Source organism: Rutilus rutilus (assembly GCF_951802725.1).
Source record: "Rutilus rutilus genome assembly, chromosome: 17".
Classification (NCBI taxonomy): Eukaryota; Metazoa; Chordata; class Actinopteri; order Cypriniformes; family Leuciscidae; genus Rutilus; species Rutilus rutilus.
The window spans coordinates 25,166,441-25,190,686 of record NC_140230.1 but is presented as its reverse complement, the minus strand read 5'-3'; the positions used below and the strand labels follow the sequence as shown (position 1 = coordinate 25,190,686).

General features: G+C 36.6%; 2 protein-coding genes across 5 annotated transcripts in view; one reads left to right on the top strand and one right to left on the bottom strand.

Moving 5' to 3' along the window:
* Positions 1-24,246, bottom strand: part of cnr2 (cannabinoid receptor 2) — a 302,290-nt gene that overhangs the window by 39,908 nt on the left and 238,136 nt on the right. The window lies entirely within an intron of this gene.
* The window catches only part of snap91a (synaptosome associated protein 91a), a 44,387-nt gene continuing 21,182 nt past the window's right edge, over positions 1,042-24,246 (top strand). For 3 of the 4 annotated variants that reach the window (XM_084385765.1, XM_084385763.1, XM_084385764.1), the window contains exons 1-7: positions 1,589-1,840; positions 17,907-18,049; positions 21,989-22,064; positions 22,298-22,400; positions 23,486-23,579; positions 23,868-23,979; positions 24,101-24,207. In XM_084385765.1, coding sequence (XP_084241891.1) covers positions 1,711-1,840; positions 17,907-18,049; positions 21,989-22,064; positions 22,298-22,400; positions 23,486-23,579; positions 23,868-23,979; positions 24,101-24,207 — 765 coding nt within the window. In that variant the 5' untranslated portion in view covers positions 1,589-1,710. Of the gene's footprint in view, positions 1,841-17,906; positions 18,050-21,988; positions 22,065-22,297; positions 22,401-23,485; positions 23,580-23,867; positions 23,980-24,100; positions 24,208-24,246 lie in introns of all 4 variants that reach the window. The other variant, XR_014625041.1, reaches the window with a different exon arrangement.

Here is a 24,246-nt window from a genome sequence, read left to right as displayed (position 1 = left end):
CCATAATCGAATGGGGGGATTATGAATTTATAAAATGAATGAAGACCACCATTAAAATGACGTAAGTATATAATTCATATTATTTTTTATTCAACCCTCTGGTGCTGTTCTGACTTTTTTTTTATTTTATTTTTATAGATTTAAAAAAAAATTTTTTTTTAAATGGTACGAAACTTGGAAAAGGTTTTGCCACTTACTGTGTGAACAAAAAAATCATGGACATGATTCGAAAAGGTTAAATGGTCCTGAAAGTTTTTTTTTATTTTTTAACTACTGCATTGGAAATTTAATCTTTTGGAAACATTTGGTACTGCGCCCAAACTAATTCTTACTGAAATCACATATTTTGATATATCAGCCTCAAATTTAGAACACAGTTTGTTTAGATTTATGGCGTTGATTTTCTTACAGTTTTAAGGTAAAACGTGTTTTAGAAAATATATATTTTATACAAAAACTAAAAATTGTATTTTTGTGCATATTTTATAACAATGTAAAATTGTATAACTTTCTTCAAGTTTACTTTTTTAAACTTTTAACTACTGCGTAAATACAATTTAGTAGCATAAAATTCCCCCCAAATACAAAATATTACATAATAAACATTAGCGAACTAAAAGTACAATAATTTAATTGGGGAAAAGAATCGCTCATTTTTGATCGACACGCGACCAGTACCAGAGGGTTAATTTTATTTTTGTGGCATTGTTGTGTTTATTGCCTAATAAAGGTCATATCAAGCAGTTGAGAAACTTGAAGAAAATGAACACTCTTGAAGAGTCCTTGTTGTAGACAAGCACATTTTTTTAATCACGAATAACAGCCACTGAACGGATCTTTAGGGTGAACCAACTGACTGACTGACTGAAAAGATTCAATCCTCCAAATCAAGAGGAATCAAAATCCCCATCTCCGGTTACCATAGCAATAAAACAGCACATTAACATGGGGCGCAGATAGTAAAACGCAATCTGGGTTTTTAATGACGTGTGACCTGACTCATACGTGGGGGCGGAGTGATAGGAAAAATAAATAAATATTGAGTCCATCAGGGACCGCGGCTTCCCGTTATCGCTGCGTTTCATCCTCCTTGTTCAGCAATTGTCCGAAACTGGACATAGCCTCAGGGTGAATAAAAAGTAGGGAGAGCGTCTTTTAGAGATGAGGAGAACAACGCAAGCCGTTTGAAGGTTTGGGTGACTGCACATCCAGCGGGGTTTGTCGGGAAGATTAATCCTTGATCTGGAGGAGGAGAGAAGGACGACTGTTCGTGCCGAGCATCATCGTTAACAGCCTCTTCCAACACAGAGTGGAAATAACGAGGACAATCCTTTAGTACTTTATATAAATGGTCTTTTATAACATTCAAGCTCACCGTTTTCTCTTTTTAATAACTATTTGCGGTTGAAATAGTCGTTACGCATCTCCCGCATCCCCACGAGGGGAATACACAGCGCAGGCGTTGACCTGAAATTTATATTTTAGTAAACACGGAGTCTAGCTCTGTATGTTTTAATATTGCCTTAGGTATGTCCATAGCTCATCATACATGCTAAAGATTTCATCTTGATAACAATAACATCTTATTCATATCGCAAATTTTGGCCTCGAATCCATTTTAAAGGGCCTCATCCTTTTGGACGCTTTGGAGCAACTCGACGCGTCTCTTTATACGGGAGTAAGGGCGTTTGATTCCGCGAGAGAAGAAAGATGTCGGGTCAGACTTTGACGGACCGCATCGCCGCGGCGCAGTACAGCCTCACGGGATCCGAGGTGGCTCGTGCGGTGTGTAAAGCGACCACGCACGAGGTGATGGCACCTAAAAAGAAACATCTCGAATGTAAGTTGGTTCAGGTTAAGATTACACCTTTCTCTGCCTTGTTTGTCTATCAAATATACCTACACCATCTGTTCAACTATACACATAATGGTGTGCCCACTTTGCCCATCATCATTCCTCGAAGGTCATCAAACACCACTGGATTGGTTAGAAAGGTCTGTGGTGCTGTTTTGGTGTCAGTATTGTGGAATGGAGATGTGAAATTGCTCTGTGACTAATGGGCCCTCATTTCACAGTGTGTCTGTCACTAAGCAGAGAGACACCAGAATGAACAGAGAACATGGCTTCCGTCCACTGTATGGCCTGAAAGGAAACAGACTTTTATCTCACACTTCCAAGTCATTTGTTTGGAAAGCCATTTATTTGGTTTGAAATGGAATCTATCTATCTATCTATCTATCTATCTATCTATCTATCTATCTATCTATCTATCTATCTATCTATCTATCTATCTATCTATCTATCTATCTATCGTTAATATACAGGTTTATATACTGTATATCAATACAGGTTTATATATATCAATGCAAACCTATGTATATCTATGCAAACCTATTAGACAATTACATTATATCTATAAAATGTAGCCTACATATCACTGAATATCTATCTATCTATCTATCTATCTATCTATCTATCTATCTATCTATCTATCTATCTATCTATCTATCTATCTATCTATCTATCTATCTATCTATCTATCTATCGTTAATATACAGGTTTATATACTGTATATCAATACAGGTTTATATATATCTATGCAAACCTATATATATCTATGCGAACCTAATAGACAATTACAGTATATCTATTAAATGTAGCCTACATATCACTGAATATCTATCTATCTATCTATCTATCTATCTATCTATCTATCTATCTATCTATCTATCTATCTATCTATCGTTAATATACAGGTTTATATACTGTATATCAATACAGGTTTATATATATCTATGCAAACCTATTAGACAATTACAGTATATCTATTAAATGTAGCCTACATATCACTGAATATCTATCTAGGCTATATATCTATCTATCCATCTATCTATCTATCTATCAAGTGCAATATAGGTAGGACAATATAGATTTTCAGCAGTAGCCAATAGACTACCCATATATATATATAATATATATAATATTTAATGTGCTCTAGAACCTTTTGTCTACTAACTTTGAGTCTATAAGTTACTGTACATTACTCAGTGTTGATAGCATGTTAGGAAGTGCACTCGAAGGCTGAAGTAATCAACCTCCAGATGAGGTTGAGTAGCATGTGACCGGGAATTGTTTCGGCAGCTCCAGTACACTTTCATTGCCTCTCAGATTCACCTCTGCTGAATTATACATGCCTCTGTAGGTCAAAGGTGAGGATGTCACCAAGAACATTAAGTGGAGCATTTGATACCGACATTCAACCCCTTTGATATTCTATGAAAGTTTAAAACTCAATGTCTTATTGTGTGTCATGTCGGGAAAAAAAACAGATTAACAAATAGGCCTATGCATGTTGTTTACTCTGACCTCTAGTTGTAAAAATAATTGGTAGAAATTGGACACAAACAGACAATCAAAAATTTGAAAAGATTTTACAATTGGCTCATGCTGAAATGTAAACAGTGTCTCATTGAAATTTGGCACATAAATCTCTCTGAATCATGGTTCTTAAATCAATAGCTTTCAAACAGTCCTGATCAGCATCACAAAAGGTCTGTGTTTGTGGCAGGTGTCCTAAGCACTGTGACACTCCCACATCTGTCTCAGAGGAGCATGGGTAATCAGAACACGTCAATTAAAGCAGAGATAGGCAATTCAACTGCAAGGCTCAGGACAAATTCACATGGTTGAAAAACCTTTCTTTGGTTTCCATCCATGTAATCTTACTGTGATGAATATTTATTCTGTTTATTTATAGTTTTTTAACCCATTCAGTATTATTTTGTATGCAGCACTCAGCATTCAGTCGACATGCCAGCAATCTCTTTAATGTGCTGACTCATTAGTTCACATTTCAAGTTTGAATGTGCTGTGACAAAGCGGTGATATCTAAGTGGGTGAGTTGTTCACTTACTTTTTAATGAATTATCACATTAACACAATTATTTAGACAACGTGACTTTCCCCCATTCATTCTCAATTGCCCATCACCAAACCCACCGCACGCTTTTTGACTCTTAAAAGTCAGTGCGCTCAGGGGAGGCGAGGAGATGCTGCTTCTCAACGTAACTTTAACCGATGGTGTCACCGTTGGACAGTGTCACTTAAAAATCAGTGAATTATACACTTTTAATGTCATATTTCATAAAATTTGTGGTGTTTTTTTGTACTGTGGATTACTTTTTCATTACATTTTTCGAGGACGGAGGAAACGTCTGATAAAGACACCCCCCATTTCCAACATTCTGACATTTCCAACCCCCCACTAGGATGTTAAAACATTGCATCGCCTCAATTTTATTGTCGTGTGACTGGGAAAACTGCACAGATGTTTTTTCTCCCAACATATTTCAGGGATACTAAAGGCTTCATTGTATCAGGCCTGTGTTTGGAACTGTCTACCTACCAGAAGCAGCAGTCGCCATGATCCAAATAGTATAATAGCATTTAAGTGACACTAAAATTATCTTGAGTGTCACTGCATTAGATGATGGAATATAAAAACAACTAGCATCTGCGAACAAAAAAATATGCTAGAGCTTTTCTCACTTCTACAGAAAAGAACTAACTACCTTGCAAGTACGTCTTTCCAACTGGTCCCAAGTTGATTTTAGTGAATGCATCAAGCAATTTCCCCTCAAGTTCAACGAATTTTCCAGTCCAATCCAGTCATTTCAATAGGAATCAGGGGCATCACTAGGCCATTTTTAGGTGGACCTAAATTTCTACCCAGCCCCCCTAAATATTTTGTGATTAGCTCTGTAATCTGTACACAAATTCGTGATCGCCTCAGTCCCCTTTAAATTTCACATGAAAACGGTGGCAGGTTTCAGCTCCTCCCCGTCTTTTAGTCTGTGTTATTCAGCTTGTTTTCCTCCAGCGAAGAAGACATACTTATATTCATTCTAAAATTTAATTTATTTTAAATTGAATGGATAATTGTGGATGTGGCATTAGATTAACATGCAGTCGTATACATATTAAAGACATAATCAGCGACAGACAGCACTCAGTCAATGCACTCATTTAAACTGCCTATGAACGAAAAACATCACATGGAGTTATAAATAATGACCCAACAGTTGATTGTGACACATTTATTAGGCTTATAGAATAAAGGGATGTGTGGTTTTTGATGTCACTGAATTATAGAAGTGGCACATTTATATAGATTAATGTGCTGTTGTTATTTTTTTTTTTATGAAAAACAAAAAAGCAATGGTTTAACATAGGGCAAATAAACTATTTAGCTAATCTAGGCAATTACAGTAATATAAGGTTTTGTTTATATACCAAATTAATATTAAACAAATAGCCTATGATCTGGTTAGTTAAAATGATAGATACAAATGAAGTAGCATAGAACCAACTGTATGTATTGTTCCTGCCTATCCTAGTATGCAAACAATATATTAAATGTTTTTTTTTTGTTTTTTTTTATCATGCCCTCATAATATTGAAATCCTAGAATTGCCCCTGATAGGAATCCATGCGATCATGGAGAATTTCATGTGAGGGCGAAACATTTCCCCATGTAGATTTCGCAAAAAGTTCAGTTGAATGAATAAATGGCTGCGGACAAAAGCTGAAAAATGTTGCTTATGAAGGTAACAAGGCACGTCCGAATCCAATGTTCGTGTTATCCTTCTGAGCTATTGTTTATCTGGTCGATTTTTTTTTTAAGGCAGCATAGATGTGACGTTCACTGGCTTTGATATCCCAGAATCCTGTGCATTCCATTCCATGACAGTTGAGCTAAAAAAATAAATAATATGGCTTCTGAAAGTTGTGGTAGGTGCTCAGTTTGTGTTTAAATGTACATTTTGGACCAACTTTTTCCAATTTTGATGTAATTGTAGTTATTAAATATTTACTTAGTTATCACCAAAGCGACCGTTTAATTTAGCTGTAGATCATTAAATATTATGCTGCCTCATAAATGATTTTAGTGTGGACAGAAGTTTGGACACAGCCAATGTTTGTGAACAAATCAATTGAGTGAATGATTCAACGACCTAAAAAGACAGCCACTTGTTTCTTTCCCAAATGATTCAGCATTTAAACAAATTGGTTGAATGAATGATTCCAATGAATTACTCATAAAGACAGTCACTTGACACCATATACTGGTGTAACCTACAGAGTCACTAAACCATCACCACCAATAATGGACAGACTGACAAAAACACACAAAGGCACAGTGGTACTGTCACGTTTCAGTCCAAAGACGATGAAGAAGATTCAATTAGAAGTGTTTTTATTTAAACAAAGTCAAACAAAGTTATTTAATCCACAAATGCCAGACAGCGTACGAGCTTAAACACATGAAAAAAAACAGACAATGAATGTGAACTAAAGAGGAACTTTTGCACAGATACAATGAACTGATTACAGACAGGTGTACTCCTTAAATGAATACCCATGAAAACAGATTAGTGGCAGGAAACTAGAACACACGAAACAGGTAACTGAAGAGAAACAAATCAAAAGTTAATGAAAATGAAACTAAAGCTAAACTGAAAATAATGGTGACAAACACAAACTGGGAAAAGTCCCAGTGCTGTTGAACTATATTTATATACGAGTCAAACAATCAAGGAATGAAACATATTCATAGGCATCTGGTTCGGCAGTCTTTGTTGATGCTATATTTGGTGACTGAGGGTAGAATGTCCATGTGGGGTGAGACAAACTGGGCAGAGTGTCAAGCTCAAACTCACGCTCGAGTTTCAAACATCAGCAGTATAATGATAAAGATACATTTTGTCTAAATGCCGTAGGGAGATAAATGACTGACTCGCAGCTAAACGGGAGGGACTCGAGGAGGAAATCATTCATCTGAGTATCACAAGAAAAATGAAGGGGCTATTGAGGCCACCAGGGTGTCATTTCAACCAAAGTGCTGATTTAAGGAGCTTCTCTTACAGCTTAATAAGTAAAACTTACATTAGCTTACAAAATCGCCACATTATTCCAGAGAAAATAATGCATCCCTGGCTTGAAATGCATTTTTAAGTGTGTATCTGTGAATCAGTCTCACTCTATCCTTCTCTTTTTCTTTCTTTTTATCTCTATCTGTTTGTCTCTCTCTAGCTCGCTCTTTCTCTCTATCTCTTTCTACAAATCAAATGGTGCAGTGTTGGCGATACTCTGTCTGCAGTGTGTGAAAGTAAGAGAGTGAAAGCTGTGCGGCACTGATGTCACTCAGCAAGAGAAATCAGCATTGCTGTGATGTCACAGTATCAAAATGCGGATTTCGGCCAATCACGACAAAGCATAGTGGGAGAGTGTTTTCAGCACCTTGGACAGGGACACCCCCTTAAAAACTGAACTAACACCTCCGTCTATTCTTATATTCTGTCAATTCTCATTTTTCCAGCACCCTTCCCCCCACACACAGCTGACTTAGAGGTCACTGCGTCCTTGAAGCAGTATTCACTGTGCATTAGTCATTGTGTGTGCTAATTTAAAATTTTGAAGTGAGTCATTTATGCTGCTCTTACAAGCACATGCACATATTTGCATTCGAGTGTAGCGAGAGAGAGATGCTCTTCTGTCCATTCATTGCGCAGATGTTTGTAGTGCTGTTTGCTTTTTGGTGAAAGTGCTAAATTTGTCGTCTGGTTAATTAGGCTACAATCACACTGGCAAGTAGTGTACATGGCATCAATGGGTGCTGTTAGTACAACGCTGTGCCATGAATAATGCAAGAGAGATTTGTTTCCTGTGTAATCTGTCCGCCGGGCCCCCAGGAGCCTTTAAGAGACCGAGCAGGGTGCAAGGGTCTGGACCAGGTCTGCCATTAGAGATTAGGCCACACAGGATTCTACTGATTCTCACATTAGAAAAGTCAAAACAGATTGAGATTCTACGTGTCATGCTGGAGATTGAGATTAGGTTTTTCCAAAGGGGAAAGGGGGTTAGAATAGGTCAAGGGACTGCAGAATAGTTGGAGAGGTCAAATAGAGCACTGAGATTATAATAGCAAATTCATGTTTATCTGATGTTGAGATGCTCAGTCAACATAAAATGTGTTTGCAAGCCATTTTGCTTCTGTACACTGGCTCCTTTCATAGTAAGTAAGTGTTACATACATCCAAAAAGAAATAATACAGGTAAGGCTGTATGATATATACATCCCATTTGTTTAATTTATTGTTCGATATTGCATTTAATTGTTTAAACTCATTCCCTCTATTTTTACATTTAGATAACCTTTACATTTACACTCCCTTAAAGATCATCTTTAAAAAAAACAAAACAATTTAATAACACTTTTAAACAATCTGTAGCAAGCCTCAAAATAAATATCCATTTATCATACTGCATATTATAATGTTGGGATGCCTATTGCCTAAATTCACTTGTAGCATTTAAAGGGGTCATATAATGGTACATGCACTTTTACAAGTTGATTGTACTGAAATGTGTGTTGGCAGTGCCTGTACACAACCATCATAAAATGATAAAAATCCATCCAGTTTTTTTTTTTTAAATCTTCTTTTATGTTTTCCCCCATCTCAAATCAAGCCGTTCGATTTTGTGATGTTACAAAATTGACGCCCCTCCCATGATTGTTGATTGACAGAAGCGTTTCAACACAGACCCGCCCTCGCTCGTGAGCGAGCTGTCAATCATAGTCCGTGCGGACCAGCGTGGTCATTGTTGATACGCTGGAGCACTGTCTATGAGCAGAATGGCGTCTAAGCGATTGTGGTGTTCTGTTCTTGGGTGTAATAAGGAACACAGCAGTCATTTTGATGTTCCTAAATCCGAACCGCTGAAGACGCAGTGGCTGAGTTTGTTTTCGAAGGGAATATTCCCCACGATCAACAGCAATGCTTTCATGTTTGCGCGAATCATTTCTCACCAGACTGCTTTACAAACGAGGGTCAGTATAAAGCTGGTTTTGCTAAGAAGCTGCTCCTGAAAAAAGGATCGGTACCAACTATTCGTGTTCCTGCTGCACCTCCAGAAGAAGAAGTGAGTGTAACGTTTTATTAACCTTTATATTAATATTTAATCTTTGCAAATCATTTGCTGCACTCTTCATAATGAATGCGGCTGTTTACACTTGGTACATTACGGCATGTTTTCTATGTACGACGTTCTCAATATAATTCATAATCCCACGTTTATAATGAACAACGCGTTATGGTTATTGTGTGTTTGCGTTAACAAACGGCGTATGCACAGAACAGAGGGGCGGGGTGAGCAAAGCTCATTATCATTTAAAGACACATGCACTTAAACGGCGTGCTGAAAACAGAGCTGTTTTTGACCAGGTAAAATGACTGTTTTCTAACAAAACTTTTAATTTAGACCCTAAAGAATCATATTAGCTTGTACAAAAATGCCATTATATGACCCCTTTAAAAAATGTTGTGTTTTATTTTTTTGTTTATTTAGACAAATTAATATTAATATATTTTTATATTGTGCATTTATTGATTATTGGCCTTAAAATTTTTATAATTATTGACTTATCGGTATCGGCCAGGTTGCTAATAATATTGGTGCATCCATAAATACAGGTGCTCAAAACTAAAATATATAAATTATGTCGACACACTGTTGCTCCCTAAAATGTTGATTAATCTTCTCTCCAAAAAGATGAGACATTTTGAACACAGTTTAGTGTGATAAAGTATTTTTTGAGAAAAGATAAAAAAATACTTTTTGGTAGCATAAGTGTGCCGACATTATTTAGATTTATTATTTTATGCATTTCAGAGTGGAAATAAAAATGTAGGGCAAGACTTGATTTGATCCGTTATGAATGATAAATAGGGTCCATTTGGATTGATTTTAATGCAAAAATCTTTTAATTGAATCACACTTCAACACATTAAGCAAAATCTGTCATACAGTAAACTATTGATTTTTATATTGTTGCTAAAGAGCAGGCTCGTTATTAGACTGTTTTTCAACATTATTAGCAAATTGTCTTGTAATAAGAATCATGCTTCAAGTTAAGGGTGATTTATTTAAGTATTTGTAAAATGTGAAAATATTGCCTTCAATGGTTGTTAGGTTTTCTAACGATTGCTTTAATCCTTAATATATTAGCATGATATAAGCTCACATCTGCACTACATAAAGGAAGATATTCTCCTGTACAGGCTGGTTTACGCTGGTTTCTTCTTGGATGCAATGTCGCCACGCTGCTTGCCAGTGAGGGCACATGGGCAATCTCTCAGTTTAGTTTTTTTTTTGCTCCAGGGATAGGACTATAAATAAAGAGAGCTTTTCATGCTCCATTCATGTGCAGCGGAATATGGCTGTTTTTGCTCTCAAACACACACACATTCAGCACACTCATTCAGCTCTCATGTTACTTACTACCTTAAAACTGTCATTCATTTTAACATGCTCATCAGTTTGCATAGCTCTGTTGAATGGACTTGGCGAAATTGTTATTTCAGTAAAAACAAGTAGCTAGTTGCATAGGATCTTTGGACAAGGGGAATATTGGTAAATATATGCAAAAATATTAAAACTGGTCTAAAACAACAATATAAATACACCATTAATGTTATTTAAAGGCTAGCACATAAGGATATAATCACTTCTTATGAAAGGCAAAGTGGAGAGAGTAGGCTAATGCAATTTAGCATGCTAAGATTAGCATGACATTTCTAGCTGGCCACATCATTGTACAGGTTTACAATGAGTCTCTAAACAACTGTCACATGATATTTAATTGACAATATATAGCATTCTGTGACATCCAATAATTTCTCAAATAATATACGTTTTTGTGATATAACAAAATAATACAGATTTGTTTATCCACAAATGCAATATTACTCACAATTCTGGTTCTATAACTAACAAAGAATGCACTTACAAGTCCGTTTCACTTAATTTTACATTCTCTGCAAGTAACTGGTCTCAAACCTGGTCAGAACTCACCAAGTCACAGTCAGAGCATGCTGTGTAACGCTACACAAGCACTATACATTGTAGAACTCCAATACTAGGAGCTGTAGTGTGACTGTTTGTAGTATCAGATTGTGCATTTAATTATTAGAATATTAATTTTCTGATTATTAGTATGCCGCTTTTGAGTCTTTATTGTGTTCTCATGTAGGCTAGTCTTTTATTTTGAAATTTTGTGGGCTGTGAATGATTGCTTCCTGTTCAGTTGTCTTGTTATCAGGTTTGCTCTTGTGTATTGTTAGCCAATATCTTTACATTGCCCTGTGTCTAGCATCGTTCAGGGTTAACCAGGTATTGATTGGTGAGTTCTTGTTCATAATTAAAAGTACTGTCTAAAGATACACATGGGAACAATCAAGTGAGTGCAGGGCTCAACAATAAAGATGGCCCTGGGCCAGCGTGAACAACGCTCGGGACAGTTGACGGACATTGGGCCAGTGCTGCACACGTTTTTAAGCCTTGCTAGTTTAAATATTCAAGCGCAAGAAGACGCAAAAGAGAATTCTATTTGGTACTCGCACGCTGTATGAGAAGTTTGTGTGCGCGCACATCTGAGGCATGAGCTCAGAAAGCCACTTCTCAGGGTGTGTTCACACTTTTAGTTTGGGTCGTTTGGTCCAGACCAAAAAAAAAACAAAAAAACATTTAGTCCTGGTCCGCTTAGTGTTCACAGTTTAACAATGAACCTAAAGATACCAAACCTAAAGGCATAGGGCACCTGATTGGTCGGCTTTTATTACGTATATTTCGTGACAGAACTTAATGAGCATCCAAAACAATGCTGTGTGCTGGGCTAAATGCACTTATTGTATGTGTGTAGCCAACATATGCTGGTATTTTGACCAGCTGAGAACTCGTGAAGAGCTTATAAAATGTGTAAAGGAGTCAAAAAAGTGTCAGGAATCCCTCCATCACACACACAAATGAAGATCTGCTGTGAGGAGACACGGTTTTTGCCTGTACCGAATTTTGATGGGCAACATTGCAACTATGATGAGAAAAAAAACAGTTATGCTTGAGCATTCGAACCGCACCAGAGTTAATTTGGAATCGAACCGAAACCCATTCTTTCAGCGATCTTTGTCCGCTTGTTTGATGCGCACCAGGGTTCGGATGGCAGCGTTCACACTTATTCAAATGAACCGCACTAACAGAGCAATCGCATTAGGGTTCGTTTTAATCGAACCAAACATGGCAAGTGTGAACACACCCTCAGACAGCGTGCGAAAACTGAAGTGAACTGAGTTCTCTTTGCGTCTTCTTGTGTTTGAACGGACAAATTCACCCAAAATTGTCAAAATGCCAGTCTTGGCGACTATCCTCGTAAACAGTCGTTTATGTCTTAAATGAACGTAAACAGTTCAGAAATAAAACGCATGTGAAAGAGAATATTGCATTAGGTCTTAAAGTGACAGCAGACTAATAAACATGCTCTGTGCTGTTAATGTTAATTAAACAACAGAGGACAAAGAAAAAAAATCACTCATGGTTCTTGACTGAATAACTTTTGTAATTTTAATAAGGATTAATATACAGTGAAGACTATGCAGTGTTATTTTACATTTAATTACTTTATTCAATTTCTGTACCTGAAAACTACTGTTAGACCTTCCTGAAAATCACTGTTTATATCATTTGAATCTTTGCTCTATTGTATTTATTTTTGCTATTTCTATTATTTGTTCTTATTTTATAACTGGCTGTTTAATTGTCTTTAATAATATTTGAGATTTAGCTATATTAGATAGGCTAGTAGTTTTTGCTGTGGTATCAAAATTGGAATCGAAAATTGTGAAATTGGTGTCATAAGCTTATTTTTTAAGGTTGCATGGGTCAAACACTACGAAAACAATTAATTTTTTTATTACTTTTGTAGTGGGGGAAGTGAAAATTTCCACATAAATGAAATGTAATGTAAACGACTTAAACTTTTTGCCAATTATATATAGTTTACTTATATATAATTTGGATCAAAAAAGTTTAAGGTGTATTTTAATAGCGTGTCCTTATTTAAATAAAATATGTGTGTGTGTTAGTATCAGTATCTTGGTCATTTTCATGTTATAATCTTGTATTTCTACTTGCTATTAATAGTTTTATTTAAAATAACCTTAAATTAAACATTTTACAGATAACACATTTTGATAGGTAATGAACTTACTGAACGGTTCTTAAAATTCTATCGCCAAACAATGTATATGATATGAATATCTTATTTATGATATTTTTATGATTAAATGTCAATCACCCATTGAATGGTCTGTCCTTCAAACGAAAGTGTCTTCATTTAAGTTCAAGAGTATTTTGCGCATAATGTCACAACCAGAATCAGAGCTGCTGTTTGAAGTTGTCTGTATACTCATGCTGTTATATCAAGTGGATTTTCATGTACACTCATTAGCTGTTCTATTAGGAGGACTCTCTGTGTTAACTGGTTTTTAACTGGCCTCTTGTCTCGCTCCATGGCAGCGTACATTGCTTAATTAAATGTTGCCATGTCTTAATATTCAACAAAGGAGACCTGGTTTCCTGACACCAGACTAAGTGCTGCAGTTGCCAGGGAAACAGGCGGTTTAAGCATGTCTGTCTCCCCTCCTACTCGTGTCTTTAGAGGAGTGAAATTACCGTCTCAGAGACGGACCGTTCGGTGCATTTTAACACATGGCATGATACGGAATTTCTGCGCCTTGTTTGTAGAAGCGATCTCAGCGTGCATAAATGCATGATGCAATTACTCCACAATGGCATTTACAGTCTGGGTGAAAATGCTTTTGTAATGGCACCTCAGAAGGTTAATTGAATGTCTAAAGTGCATGTTCTATGGCTTTCTCTGCCGCTAATGGTCACTTTATGCGCAACTGAAGCTGTTCAGTTGAACTATGAACACAGACCAGACTGTTATGAATTTTGGATTTTATTTGTTTTAAGCCTAAGTGCTGAGTTGGCTGATTAAAAAGTGAACTAGGGATTCATCTCTAATTTACAAAACAGTAAAATATTTATGAACAAAATATATTTACTGTGTTGATATGTGTATACTGAGAGTTATTGACTACTTGTTCTCAGCAGCTTCCTTTTTGTACGTTTTTGGTACAAGTGGATAAATAAATGTTTAATATGTGTGTGTGTGGGTCAGGTTTGCCCTACATTATATGAACTAGGCTAAACTTTAAAGGGTATACTCCACTTTTTTTGGAAATAGGCTCATTTTACAACTCCCCCAGAGTTAAACAGTTGAGTTTTACCGTTTTCGAATCCATTCAGCCGATCTCCGGGTCTGGCGGTACCACTTTTAGCATAGCTTAGCATAGATCATTGAATCGGACAGGACCATTAGCATCTCACTCAAAAAAATGACCAAAGAGTTTCGATATTTTTCCTATTTAAAACTTGACTCTTCTGTAGTTACATCGTGTACTAAGACCGACGGAAAATGTAAAGTTGCGATTTTCTAGGCTGATATGGCTAGAACTATACTCTCATTCCTGCGGAATAATCAAGAAACTTTGCTGCCGTACCATGGGTGCAGCAGCGCCTGAAAATAGTCCCCAGCTCAGTAACTTCCAACGTGACCGGGACTAAGTTTGTCTAACCTATTAGACCTATTTTCAGGCACTGCGTCATATCATTACGCCTGTTAGACTCATGGTACGGCAGCAAAGTTTCTTGATTATTCCGCAGGAATGAGAGTATAGTTCTAGCCATATCAGCCTAGAAAATAGCAACTTTACATTTTCCGTCGGTCTTAGTACACGATGTAACTACAGAAGAGTCAAGTTTTAAATAGGAAAAATATCGAAACTCTTTGGTCATTTTTTTTAGAGAGATGCTAATGGTCCTGTCCGATTCAATGATCTATGCTAAGCTATGCTAAAAGTGGTACCGCCAGACCCTGGAGTTCGGCTGAATGGATTCGAAAACGGTAAAACTCAACCGTTGAACTCTGGGGGAGTTGTAAAATGAGCCTATTTCCAAAAAAAGTGGAGTATCCCTTTAAAGGGGGCCACATAATGTTTTTAAAGGTATTTAAAATAAATGACATGCATTTAAATGATTAAAAATTAAAATGCATAATGAGTTAAAAATATATGCAATGTATTTCTAACTTTGCAGAAAAGTCTGAAACTTTACAGGCACCTTGACAGTTTTCTTTTTCATTGCAGTCATATTTTTCTTTCGTCTTCTAAGCAATACAATGTTTTTATTGCCAAGTGTATTTATTTATTTATTTATTCCATGTTTCCTGTAAAGGCTGAGTTGCAATTGCGAAGAATCTTTTATGGCATCAAGAAAATATATATATATTTTTTTTACAATTGTTTTCTTTCAAAATGAACTATGCATTAAAAAAAATCTTAAGATAAATATAATTAATTGATAAATAATTTAATATAAATTAGATTTTGTTCAAAGGTTGTTTAAAAACAAGCTTGTCTTTTTGTTATAATTTTAGCAAAAATCATAGCCTGTGTAGGATAGACTTTGAATATTGACTTCGACTTTGACATCAGTTACAAATGTCGTAGGAAGCACTGGTTCAGGGGTAGGGGATAGAAAACACCATTAGCTCAATAATAAAAAAAATAAAAAACAATAGAAGTCAATGAAAAATCCCGCCATGATAGAAAAACCAAAGTGTGTGTGTGGCCCATGGATCTGCTACCGATACTGTAATTTGGTCCTGTTATTGAACAGGGAAAGTGGCCTTCGGGTCAAGTTGGTGGTCGATATTTGGGGAGCACAGCAGAGGCCATGAGGCTGCAGGGTAGTTTTCTAGCCTGCTATATATATGTAGACTGCTGTGCTCTGATACCATTTGTGTATTGTGTACAGCGCTTCGTCTTAGCAAGGTGTTTATTTGTTTGGTTATTCTGGATTTTGTGTAAGCCGTGTATTGAGAACAGTGAGATGTGTCATATCTGACTCCACTACTGATTCTCCACTCACAGCCTTTTATCACTCTCCATAAATAATTTAGGAAGCGAAGGCTAAGTCAGAGATACTGTTTCCTCTGAAATCCTACTGCACAAAACTCAAACTTTTATATGTGTTTATAGTTCGTTTTAAGCACAGCCTTGCTTCATAATCCCCTGTGAATGCCTCAATAAGTACATAAAATGCCCGGTACATCAGTAGATGTTCTGCCTCATGCATCGATTCTGCAACTCAGACGAGACAAACTTTATGTCTTACAAAGTTTATGAGACTGAACAAACCTGCTTTATTACCAAACTCTTTAAGAAGCCATTTGGTGTATTGTATACTAACAGAGGCATTGAGCACTACAGAAAATGATGTGAAGGAGCACATCCCTTATACACTATCATTCAAAAGTGTGGGCTTGGGAAGATTTTTTAAATGTTAAAAAATGTAAGTCTCTTACGCCCACCAATGCTGGTTCATTTGAACAAAAATACAGTAAAACGGTAATATATATATATTTTTTTAAACAACTGTTTTCTATTTTGTTATATTTTATAAGTAATTTATTCCTTTGATGGCAAAGCTTAATTTTCAGCAACCATTACTGTACAGTATCACATGATTCTTCAGAAATTTCCAATTTCATCCCATAAGGCTGTGGTGAAATGCTTCGAGGTGCCAAACTAGGACTTTTAAGCCTTTTAGAGGGAGGGCTATTATTGTGTGGACTCTGGTTATGTAACTTATGTAATATAACCTGTGGTCATCTTGTACTGTACATGAATGTGTGTGTACCCTTCCTCTTTCAGTCATAATAATAGTCACCTTGACTATAATAATGTTATAGGGTGGAAAATCCCATAGCCTGGTGTATTTCCACCCTATAATATTATTTCCTATGTGATGAGAGATGAGGCTGCAAGTCATTGTTCCAACATGTCTTAACTCTTAATTAGATTATAATCATATATAAAATGATATCGGAATTACTGAGACATGGTTATAGTGCTTGTCAGTATGTAAAAATAATACTTAAGCCCAGACTGTGGTTTCAGGAAGTGTTGTGATGTATAGTTCATGGTTTAGGATGGATGGTATATGTGTGGTCTGTAGGAGGAGAGCAGGCTTTGTTTGTGTGTGTGTGTGTGTGTGTGTGTGTGTGTGTGTGTGTGTGTGCGCGTGCACTTCCTTCTGTAGTGAAGGTGTGATAGAAAGAGAAAGAGAGGGACAGAGAGAAGAGAAAGATCTATCTGTCTGTCTAACTATCTGTTCTGTTGAACAATGTGTCTAACTATGTCTGTCTACTCTAGACAGATAGATAGTTTGACAGAGGGACATATCATAATCTGTCTATCAATCTGTTTAACTAACCATTCATTTGTCTACATCTCTGCCTCTGTTTTTTGTCTGTCTGATGATCAGTATGTCTGTCCATCTTACTGTTTCTCTGTCTACCTGTCTCTCTAACTATCTATCTGTCTACTGTATCAGTCTTTATGTCTATCTAAATATCCAGCTGTCTGTCAACGGACTATCATCTATAGACATAGTAATCTATGTATTCTTTTTCACGTTCTACCTCTCTCTCATGTCTCTTTATTGCTTTCTTTTAGCATATTTTGCTGCATTGTCAGATGTCACGCTGAATGACAAGTCAAAAGAGCCGTTTTGTCATGCACTGGCGCACCACAGAGTTCCCATAACACTGCATTATTCAAAGTTATGACAGCGCTGTAATATTAATCACCTGTTCTTTTCCCTTTCACATCTGCATTATTGAGTTTAGGCTGTTCTTTGCGGATACTATATGTCCATAACCATAGCTATAATGAGAATTCTAATTACAATTGATTCGAGAGATTTGTGAACTCTCTCAACATTTTGCCTTCTGAACCTAAATGTCTTTAAGAGAGAATGTTTGATATGCTAGCAAGATTGTGTGTTACTCTTACCCTGACGTCCTGATCTGTGTTGTGCCCACTTTAGGAGCTGTTATGAGTTCAAGCTAAGTCTTTAATTTGCATTTCATATTCCCTCACAGACTTGATCCAGGCAACCCAGGAGTCCAATGTCAATGTTCCCCAGATGGCTGATACCCTGTTTGAGAGAGCAGGGAATGCTAGCTGGATTGTGGTCTTCAAGGCTTTGGTCACCACTCACCACCTGATGGTCCATGGCAATGAGGTGAGAAGCAAGCATCTGATTACTGCAGTACTGACTACTTGCATTGTTGAAAGATCTTAATGCAGGCTCTGCATTATATTTAACCTACATAAACAGTAAAACCTTGAATTTAAACAATTTTCTGAGGAGCTCATCCCCACAGCTGACCACCTATTGTACTCAATGCCCTCCTGCTTCCACTTATCACCATTATCACACCCATCAGGCTCACAATAGGAGCAGAGACAGACAGGCGGGCAGATGCTCTGGCCCTCTCTCTCTCTCTCTCTCTCTCTCTCTCTCTCTCTCTCTCTCTCTCTCTGAAAGAGCAGTTTACTCTTTCAGTCAAGGCTTGCGCTGTGCGGTGAAAGAGACAGCGGAGAGTGAAAAGGCAGATGGCAGTGGAAAGCAGAATGAGATAAAGAAAAAAAAGAATGAATGGCAATGGAAGGAAGGTGAAGGACCTTAGAGCTTGAGAGGAACTGACAGAAATTCAAAGAAGTGCAGCTACAAAGTATAATTGAATAAATATGAAGCCACATATATGCTGGCGACATATGAATAGGTGTCACAATGTTATAAAAAATGGTGGGACAGTTATGGAGGTGTTGCATATCAGACATCCCAAGTCTCCCGGAAGTTCCGGGAGTCTCCCGCATGTTGATCGCTGCTCCCTGATGCCCGCAAATTAGTTCAAATCTCCCGGAATCTAGAGCGAGCGAGCAAGAGCGCGCATGCGTAGCGCGCACACGGCAGAGAGAGGGAGCGAGAGACCTTGCGTGTGTGTGCTAGTGTGCGTGTGTTCCTCACGAAGCGCATGTAAGGACCCAACCAATCAATTGTCAGTGCGGGCGGGCTTTTATCTATACTCCCGAACCGAATTAATCAGAACCGAACCACCCCACTCACTCAGCCCCCCCCTTGGAGATTTCTTGACTCCCGGAAATGACTTTGTGCAGGTTGGGATGTCTGGCATATGGACATGTTGTGACGTCATGGAATGGCAAAGGCGTAGCTAGTGAATATTAATTATTGCGCAAATAATTAAGCAATCTCATATATTTATATACACTGTGTCTCATAACTGTGTCTATAAGTTCGGTAGCCTTAATAACATGGGGGAAAAAAGAACCGGACAAATTTACACACACACACACACACACACACACACACACACACACACACACACACACACACACACACACACACACACACACACACACACACACACACGAGGGCCATAGCCCATATTTCTTTTTGCATCAAACTTTATATCAAAACACTTTTTTTACTTAACGGTTAACACAATAATGGTTTTCGTTACCACATCCCTGTGGACACACTTTTGAACAGCACACCTTTCCTGGCTTCCACCTCCAACAGCAAAACATCCTGTTATCCGTTGAGGTCTTTGTTCTTTTCCTTTTTTGCTCTTTTGCTTCCAATCCAAGATTCTCTGGATATTTGGAAAACTCTAATATGGAGCCAGTTTGGGTGTGTATTATGTAAATTACTAACCTCGGGCACAGGGTCGCTCATTTACAATAATTGGAATTCATCAACATTAGAACAAGGTTTAGAACAAATGAATGTGCGCATGCACGTGTTGTGAATTGGGCGGAAAGCTTTTGTGAGAAGGTCAAATGTGCTTATAAATACAAATAATGTACGCAATTAATAGTGAATGAGACCCACTGGCAAAAAGTTTAGGGTCAGTAAAATATTTTAATTTTTTTTGTTTGTTTTTTTAAGATTCCTCTTATGCTCACCAAGGGAACATTTATTTGATCAAAAACACAGTAAAAACAGTCATATGGTGAATTATTATATAAATCAAATAAAATGTTTTCTAATGTAATTTATTTCTTTAATGGCAATGCTAAATTTTCAGCAGCCATTACTCCACTCTTCAGTGTCACGATACTTCAGAAATCATTGTAATATGCTGATTTTTGCAGGATTTTTGATAAATGGAAAGTTCAAAAGAACTACATTTATTTGAAATAGAAATTTTTGTAACCATGTAAAAGTCTTTACTATCACTTTTGATCCTTTCCGAATAAAAGTATTAATTTCTTTTTTTAAATCTTACTGACCCCAAACTTTTGAACAGTTTTTTGTTCGTCTTGAAGTAACACTTTTGTTTTGAGTAAGAGAGGTAAAAAAAAATCATCTTACGCTAAAAGTGATGGTCTTCTCATGTGCATGTTATTATGTAAATATATTATGTAAAGTTATGCAGAGTGTTGATTACTTCTACAAGCATTGCCTTTCATTCTGCTGAATAAGCAATGAGGAAAAATATTGTATGTCATAACAATAATATATAGTAGATGAGCTCACTTTCCATTATTTTAATTAAAGAGAGCTATTCAATTATGAATGTGACCTGCCAGACTGCTTTGACTGAGGGGACAGATGCACTGCTTCATAATCTTCCCCCTAATGTTTAATTCGTTATTGTGGATATCAACTCAAGGAGAGATAGAGGTGCAGCTGGATAGTCAGACTCTGGAAGAAAAAATTAAACAGGGTATGTGTTCTAATACATCAGGCTATGTGCTTCTACAGGTCACATATACAAGGGAAGTATTTACCTTGACATAAGGATATTTGAACTGGTTAGTAATCGGACCTAACTGATTAAAAGTGTTAGTACTTTATGGCCCTGTCCCAAATGGCTCACTTCATATGCACTTACGGTCTTGTGGACTTACAGTGGCTGCCGTGTATGTGTGTCCGTTAAGTCCATGGGACCGAAGGGTGTCCCATTTGTCATTTTAGGTTTCAGAAGGGTGCTCGCGAGTGCCTCCGACAGTCAAAGCGACGTTGCGTCACGAAAGTGCGGACACGTAGGAAGACCGCAAGTGTTTAGGGTGCCATTTGGGACAGGGCCATATAGCTTGATCTCCTCAAAAGCTTCTGTATTGATCAGCTGACACATCAGTTAAACTCTGACTCTCAGAACTAGAAAAGGCACAGCCCACAGAGATGATGGATTGCTGGGATAGGTTTGATTTGTGTTTTAGTTACATTTTTTAATATTTTAACCCTCCAAAAATCACTTTGAAAAGGTCATCCATAAATAAATAAAATAACACCTTTACCTTCATAGTATTATACTAGAATTCATGAACCAAACATGGAATAAATCAGTTTCTTTCATCAGTGTTTTTGTCTTGTTTTCTAGTAAAAATATCTAATCAGTAATTGAGATTGATAAATAATAAAGCTTGTCTGTAGAGAAGATATATATATTAAACTAAGCATAAGTTTCTTACCATTTGGGCAAATATATATATATTTTTTCTTGTTTTAAAAGTCATAAACTTAATTCAAGAAATTAAAATACAAACAAGTAATAATCATAGTTTTACTTATTGTTGCTAGAAAACAAGACAAAAAAACATTTATTTCCAGTTAAGTATTCGTACTGTGCATGGAACCATACAGTATCTTTTTTCTAATGATTTTGATTAATGAATATTTTCCATTTCATTTCATATTCGCGGCTCATTACTGTTTTCCATAGCCTTGTTTGCCTACTGTTTTTCATGAAATGTGTCAAGCTGCATAAATTTGTTTGTAAATGAAGGCTGTATACCCTGCTCATATGCAGCGAGTGTGCTGGTCTTTTTTGATAAAGCCTCTGCTATTATTTCCATTTGTCCATTCGCTCCCACTCAAAGCTTTAATGTGAGTTCCGAGTGATTAATCATGTGATGATTATATCGGTTTGGCATCAATGAATTCTGTTTCTTCACTGAACTGCAGTTTTCAAACGCATTTCTCTGTATCTCTGTCAATTGGACCTTTTTTATTAATTCAGGGAAGTATTAAAATGGTTGTTTTCTGTGTTCCGAAAAGCAGTCTTATGTCTAATTATAATTCCATGTGTGCTAAAAAAATAATAATAATTAATGCACATGATTGCATTTTTTTCTTTTTTTTTTTCTCCAGAGGTTCATCCAGTACCTGGCCTCCAGGAACACCCTATTCAATCTTAGCAATTTTTTGGACAAAACTGGCTCTCATGGTATGTAATATTTCATGCAGTGACAGCAGCTGCTTGTCAAAATCTTCTTGTGTGATATTAAATCACTGTAAAAAGTTATGTGAGCTATAACTAATTGCACTACTCCTTAACTAACAGATTTTGAAAGTTCTTATTTAATCAACTTTGTTGTCATGCCCACTGCATACATTTGAATTTGCCTATGAAATAAAAAATGATCAGCCCATTGTATTTATAAAGGCTTGTACTTTCAGGTTATGACATGTCAACGTTTATAAGACGTTACAGCAGGTATCTGAACGAGAAGGCGTTTGCATACAGACAGATGGCTTTCGACTTTGGCCGAGTGAAGAAAGGGTAAATGAATTTTCTGCTACATTGCTGTACCCTGAGTTGACATTGGAACGCTACTGCGCAGTAACAGATTTGAGTGGGATGCTGTGAAATCAAGGACAACCTCAAGTGTAGAAAAGTAGTTATTGTGGTTATTCATAAGGTTCCTTGCTCTCTTGGAACTATTGTGTGTGTGTGTGTGTGTGTGTGTGCCTACTGTATGTTACCGTATGTGATCAAGGTCTCATTGCAGACACGACACAATGAAGAAGCTACAACATATAAATTGGCTGACATCCCAAACACATTGGCAGCACACATCTTATTATTAGAGACTAAAATTGCATTTTTAATTAATTCTCTAAGAAATTTGAATTAATGTTCCCTGAAAATGAACATATCTATTAGACCATATTTGACTTTTCTATATTATTATATTATACTTATTATAAATGGTTAGATGACACAACCTATTCATGACTTTTTCATCAAACTTTTATTTTAGGTTAAAATGTATGTGAATGTATGAATAAAAAAATTATATTTTAGGTGCTGTAGTCACCTTTTCTAAAAAAAAAAAATCACTTCCTCATTTTCATATGGTATGACAAATACATTTTTACAGCTTCATACCATGAGATGTCAAATTTCCAAATGTATTTCATGTCAAATATCCATGTTTTTTTTTATTTTCAAGAAAGCATACAAAACACATTACAAAAACATATCTGGAAAATTCCAATGTTGAACTAATATCTTCTTTGTAACGTTCATGGCAGCTAGCCAACATTTCCAGTCCTTCTCACTCAGAGGAAGTTGAGAATGATAATTCAACAATAAAAGAACAGGATGCTTGGGAAAAATATTCTTGTGACATTGTACAAAACATCTAGCACTTCGTCCCACAAATCTTGTACATCTGGACAGTCCCAAAGCATGTACATCAATGTGCCTATGTTCCATGGCCTACAAAAACTCCAGTAAGGGTGGAGCTGATCTTAACATTTAACCCAAGAATTGTTGTTATACCTGATTCTGGATTATATTCACTTACAAATGACATGTTCTTTACCACCAAATCCATGTGAATGTGTGTGTTTGTTTCTCAGTGCTGATGGTGTGATGAGAACAATGTCTCCAGACAAGCTCTTGAAAGGCATGCCCACGCTGCAGGGTCAGATTGATGCTCTGCTGGAGTTTGACGTGAGTCTGTTTACTGTCATCATCACAGGCTGTATCAACACCTGATGCTGTTACACAGGGTTCAAATCATGCCTAGTTAGGAAAAACTTTTGCAAGATACAAATCTGTGACATACTGTCATTTTAATGATGTTTTTACGATTTGAAATATAATACAGTCTGCATTTTATGTTCACTAAAGCTTTTTTCCTGTAAGGTAGCTGGTAAATTTTGACAGCTGGTGAATAAATATATTCACAGCTTGTACTAGAAACGATCATTTTTTTATTCTCTTGCTTTATTGTTTCAGGTTCATCCAAAAGATCTTGTAAACGGGGTGATCAATGCCACCTTCCTGTTGCTCTTCAAGGATCTGATCAAGTTGTACGCCTGCTACAATGATGGCATCATTAATCTTTTAGGCAAGTCTTTGTTTTTGAAGTTTAGTGACATTATTTTTCAGATTGCAAAGACGGCATATTGACAGTCTGCAAGATTTGACACATCTATATGACTTAATATGATTTCCTTGTTCATTTTTAGAGAAATTTTTCCAGATGAAGAAAGGACAATGCAAAGAAGCATTGGAAATCTATAAAAGATTCTTGACACGAATGACCAGAGTCTCAGAGTTTCTCAAAATTGCTGAGGTAAACCATGTATTTTTTGTAATTATAAAATGTTCAGTG